At 49.6% G+C, this 5,000-nt stretch overlaps 2 protein-coding genes across 6 annotated transcripts in view; both read left to right on the forward strand.

The window, feature by feature from the left end:
- ago4 (argonaute RISC component 4) overlaps positions 1 to 3,049 on the forward strand; it is a 25,399-nt gene extending 22,350 nt beyond the window's left edge. For 3 of the 4 annotated variants that reach the window (XM_017307489.1, XM_008423039.2, XM_008423038.2), the window contains exon 19: positions 406 to 3,049. In XM_017307489.1, coding sequence (XP_017162978.1) covers positions 406 to 514 — 109 coding nt within the window. In that variant the 3' untranslated portion in view covers positions 515 to 3,049. The remainder of the gene's footprint in view (positions 1 to 405) is intronic. The other variant, XM_008423040.2, reaches the window with a different exon arrangement.
- Positions 3,050 to 4,124: 1,075 nt separating this feature from the next.
- ext1c (exostoses (multiple) 1c) overlaps positions 4,125 to 5,000 on the forward strand; it is a 37,474-nt gene continuing 36,598 nt past the window's right edge. The window contains exon 1 of one of the 2 annotated variants that reach the window (XM_008423041.2): positions 4,125 to 4,714. The gene's annotated coding sequence lies outside the window, so the exon portion shown is untranslated. The remainder of the gene's footprint in view (positions 4,715 to 5,000) is intronic. The other variant, XM_008423042.2, reaches the window with a different exon arrangement.

The raw sequence follows: 5,000 nt of genomic DNA on the forward strand, positions 1-5,000 counted from the left end.
AACATGGTATTTAATAGAAGATAATGCTAAAGCCCTATGCTAACATGGTATTTAATGGAAGATGATGCTAAAGCCCTATGCTAACATGGTATTTAGTGGAAGATAATGCTAAACTGCTATACTGACATGGCTTATAGCAGAGGAAGCTAATGCTAAATCACATACCAGCGGTAAAACTAATGCTAAAGTGCTCCGCCAACAATAATTTGTGGAAGCGTTTGCTAAAATAAATTTGTGATTTTGAAAACACTAAATGACCAATCCATGAAAGTTTGTTTGAAACGGGACTGTGGAAAAGTTTAAGGGGTGTTGATAGTTTTGCTGATCTTTCAGAAGGAGCAGCTGTGCTGATGACCTCACTTCCTGTGTAATTTCTGCTGACCTGAGCTCTTCCTGTCGTTGCAGCGCCGAGGGCAGCCACGTGTCGGGTCAGAGTAACGGCCGGGACCCGCAGGCGCTGGCCAAGGCCGTCCAGATCCACTATGACACCCAGCACACCATGTACTTCGCCTGAGCTGAGCGTCTTCCTGTGGATCTTCTCCTCTTCCTCGTCTCTCTGTCCTTGTCTCTCTTCTTCATCACTCTGTTTTTATTTTCTGACTCTGCACCAAAGCGGCTCGGCTGCCGGTCAAACGCAGCTCCGCGCGGCGCTTTCTGACCGGCGTTTTCCCGCCCGGGCCGCCGTTTCTCAACCAGCAACCTAGCACTGCGGGCCCCCAGGGGCCCCGATGCACAACCGAAAAAACAAAAACAAACCCCACACACACAAACGACCAGTCGAGCCATTGTTTTGAGTTTGTTTTTGTTTTTTCTTCTATGAATGTCTGCACTCGTGGCGTGTTTGTAAGAAACTCGGAGCCGCGGAGCGCCGCCTGGGCGCGTCCTCGGCTCTCCCAGCTAAGCAGGACTCTGATCTACTTTACCTCAAAGCCCCTCGGGGCCAAATCTGTCACAAGGTCTGGGGTTCGTCGGGTGGTGGGAGGGAGGCGCAGGGGCTCGACCTTTTAAGAATGAAATATTATATATATTATATTTTTCCTTTTTATGAGTGTGTGTTGAAACTTTTTCTCCTTTTCGGTCTTTTACAAGCGAGGTGACCTGTGTGTCCATGCTTCCCCTCATCTGTGTGTGTGTGTGTGTGTGTGTGTCGGTGCTGTATGAGTGTGTGTTTGATGGCAGGCCACTGAACTGTAAAGGGAAACTAGGAGAGAACTGCTGTAAATGCCTCAGATGACTCGTTTTTATATTCACACATACAGGACATATAAGCATATATTTACACCTGCAGAGCAGCGCCTCCTGGAGGCAGCAGAGGGGATCTGTGGGGGCGTAGCAGGGGGGTGGGAGCTGAAGGTGGCGCTGCCGGCCGGGTTTGTTGGCGGCCTCCTCATTGCACTGACCCGAGGCCGCTCTATCAGTCTCTTTATGCATTTCTACATCCAACGAAGCAGATTTGTAAAGTTTAATATAAAGCGTTTGGTGGTTGTTGTTTAGAGCTCGTAGTTTACCCTCGATGTCGTCGTCGTTGTTTATTGTTGTCGATGTTACTGTTGTGATGAACTTTTACGGCGGGCGGACGGCCGGCGGCGGGTTTAATCTTTATTTGTAGCATTCTGGTTCACGCTGAGGAGGAGGAGGAGGAGGGTGGATTCATGCTTCCTCTCATGTGATTGGTTCAGTGTAGCAGCTTCCGATCGGATCGATGGAGACAATCAGGAGGGATCTGAAACGATTTCACCGGAGCAAACTCACCGCAAAGTCTGGGCGGTGTTGGCTTCGCGTCTTTTATTTTTAAACACTGGACTAAATGAGCACTGCGTTGATGACAGTGGAGCCCCCTGGTGGTGTGAGGCAGGCGTGGCCGGCGTGCACGCCTCAATCAGGTGGGGGCGCTCAGCGGAAACCCTTTTGTAATAAACCGCCCGTAAAGCTGCAGGTTTACTATGAATGAGTTTGAGCACCTTCCTGTTGGCGGCGTGCACACTGGCGCGGTGGCGCGGCGCGGCGGCGGCGGCGGGGGGCGGGGCTTATGATCACTCCCAGAGCAATATGAACCTCGATCAAACGAAGCGATAATGAATCTCCTCTTCTGCAACTGATTATTATTTTCCGAAGCTTGGGTTGTTTTCTTTGCTCGTGTCAATCAGTGGGGACGTGCATTCAGTGGCGTCGGCAGGCGGTCGCCGGCTTCCGCGCGTTTAGCGTTTAGCGTTCGGCCGGCAACGTTGACGCCTGTTCGTCGGCGCCAGCCTGCGTCCGGTGGCGTTGACGTCTGTTCGTCGGCGCCAGCCTGCGTCTGGTGGCGTTGACGTCGTCGTAGTTTAGGCCGTTTCCTTTAACTCGTTGTAGATTTGCTCGCCTGCATGCTGGAGTTTCGTCCTTTTAAAAACTATTAAAACCTTTTTCAATCATATTTATTATAAGAACAGATCTAAAGTTTGGGGTAAATGTTTTTAGCCTAGCAATATCGTCCCGTCTCGCTGCTCCTGAGGCTCCTCTGTGGCTCGCGGGGCGGCGGAGGGCGCCGGCTCTTTGCGTCGTGTTCAGATCCAAACGAGGTACTTTGATCAAACGTGGACCCGTTAAAGAGCCGGCCCGCTCCTCCGGGCCGGGTCGGCCGGGGAACGGGGACCTCCTGTTGCCATGGCGACTCTGACTCCCTCCTCTTTGCGGTCCAGAGGCGCCGGCACAACGCCAGGTCCGGTTTTTAACCTTTTTAAAGAGGCTCCCTGGTTCTGTGGCCCGTTTTAACAGGAGAGCATGAATTATTTTCAATTCCTCTCACTTTGATATCTGTTTATATCTCGATGGATTTGTAATTTTCTGTATTGTGCATTTCATTTTGTTTTTACCTCTTTGGTTCCTGTTGGGGGTTGTTCAACTTCTGAGTGAAAGGTTCTGTTGGACTGTTCCGTTTGGACCGTAGAGCAGAAGGCCATTCACTTGTTATGATTATTATTATTAATATTATGTGACATGTTAATTTTTTTAGCCTGCAGGGAAAATCTTGTGTTCATGTGCAAAGTAATAAATTGGTATTTTAAGCCCATAAAGTTGCTGCGCGTCTTATTTCACCTGATGATGTGATTTCAGCCACCAGATGGCGCCGTTTCTCCTTCATCTACTGTTTCTCAGGTTCGGATTATAAACATTCTAACGAATAAAAAGTTAAATGTTTACAGAATTTTATAATAAAAAGTTATATTTTTGGGTCAATCAGAAAGGAAACATTTTCCTCTTCAACTCTCCAGCTCCCCCTGGCGGATCTTCAGGTGTTTCTGGACCGGTTCCGGTTCCGGTTCTGCTCTCGGCATGTCCGGCTCACGCTGGACCAGCAGGAAATAGAACCCGACCTCGGGTCCAGATCGGTTTTAATGCAGATCAGTCCCAGAAGTTTTATGTCTTCTGTTAGTAATTTGCCCAGAACCATTTTCAATTACTAACCTGTTTGAGAAAATGGAGGTTTATCTAATTTTAGTTTTTTTACCTGATGATAAACTGATTCCAGCCCGGTGTTAAGACGTTTACTTTGTCTATGGAAGCCCGTTCCTGCCATAAAAAAAATAAATCCCCGACGGGAAACCACAATTATGAGTTTTAAAGTCACAATTACAAGAATAAATGAACTTTCTGTGATAATTTTGAAAATAAAAATGAATTATGATAATCACTGTGTCTCTAGAGACGTGTATCTTATGACTTTGAATTCCTTAATTTGTGTCAAAATGATAACTTTGAAAGTTGAAATTATGACTGATTCTCTATCATGAATGAAAAACTAAAACGACTTTAATTCTCAAAATGATGAATTTCTATCCAAGAATGACTTAAAATCAATCACAACTGACTGAATATCCAAACTGACTTCAAAAGTTAAAATAATCATTTTATTCTCAAAATTCGTATCTCCAAACCTGACAAAGTTAAAATGATGACTTCCTGTTGGGCTTTTATTTTGTCTTTAATGGCAGAAATGGATTTCCATATGTTCTGTTTATTTCCGGTATATTCATTTCCTGTATCTGTTGTTTTAGAAATCATGGCGCTGACGTCTGATGACCACAGAGTGGCGCTGTCGAGCCGCGGAGCTCTTCCTCCTGACTCCTCCTCCTCCTCCTCCTCTAAAGGAGCCGCCGTCACGCGTCTCCGCGTCCCTCCACGGCCGCGCGTGACCCTCCAGTTGCGCAGGTCACGTCCAGATGTTGCGTGTCGCTCTGAACCAATCAGCTGCGGCCGGGGGGGCGGGTCAGAGCGGGGGCTGAGGATGAGGATGGAGCACGGCCCACGCGCGCAGGGACTCTCATCCTAGAGGAGGAAGAGGAGGCGCGCGCTCCTGTGCACGCGGATCAGACCTGTCTGCGCTGATCGGTTCGGTTCCGGTTCGTATTCGCTGCTTCCGATCCGCAGCAACAACACAGTGCGCGCGCCCAGCAGCGCACCTTTGTCAGCAGGTGATGGAGGCGGCGCGCGCGGCCACGGAGCCTGAACGGAGACGGTGAGGAGAGGTGGACCGGACCGGACCGAACCGGGCCGGACGGACCTGGAGAGCCGGGCCCGGTTTGTCAGGCAGTTTTAATTCGGCTGGTTCTGGACCGCAGAACCTCCTCGGAACCCCCCGGTTCTGAAAGGAAAACCGGCTCATCTCAGGACGGTTCGGACCGGGACCGGACAGTTCGGACCGGGACCAGGCAGTTCGGACCGGGACCAGGCACGGGTAAGACATGCTTAAATGCTGCGGTTCTGTTGAGGTCCGGTCCAATGTGGTGTCAGATCTGAGAGGTTCTGGTTTGTTGTGGTTCGGTCCATCTCACCTGAGGTTCTGAGGTTCTGACCCAGCGCGCGGTGGGCCGCAGTGCATGCTGGTTCTCAGCAGGTTCCTGGTCTGACGGGTCCAGACCGACCGGAACAGAACTTATCAGGACTTATCAAGGGAAGCTTAGAGATGGGAGGTTCTGGTTCTGGAGGTTCTGCTCACCACGGACTGAAGTCGCCATCAGGTC

Source organism: Poecilia reticulata, linkage group LG11 (genome assembly GCF_000633615.1).
Source record: "Poecilia reticulata strain Guanapo linkage group LG11, Guppy_female_1.0+MT, whole genome shotgun sequence".
NCBI classification, from domain to species: Eukaryota; Metazoa; Chordata; class Actinopteri; order Cyprinodontiformes; family Poeciliidae; genus Poecilia; species Poecilia reticulata.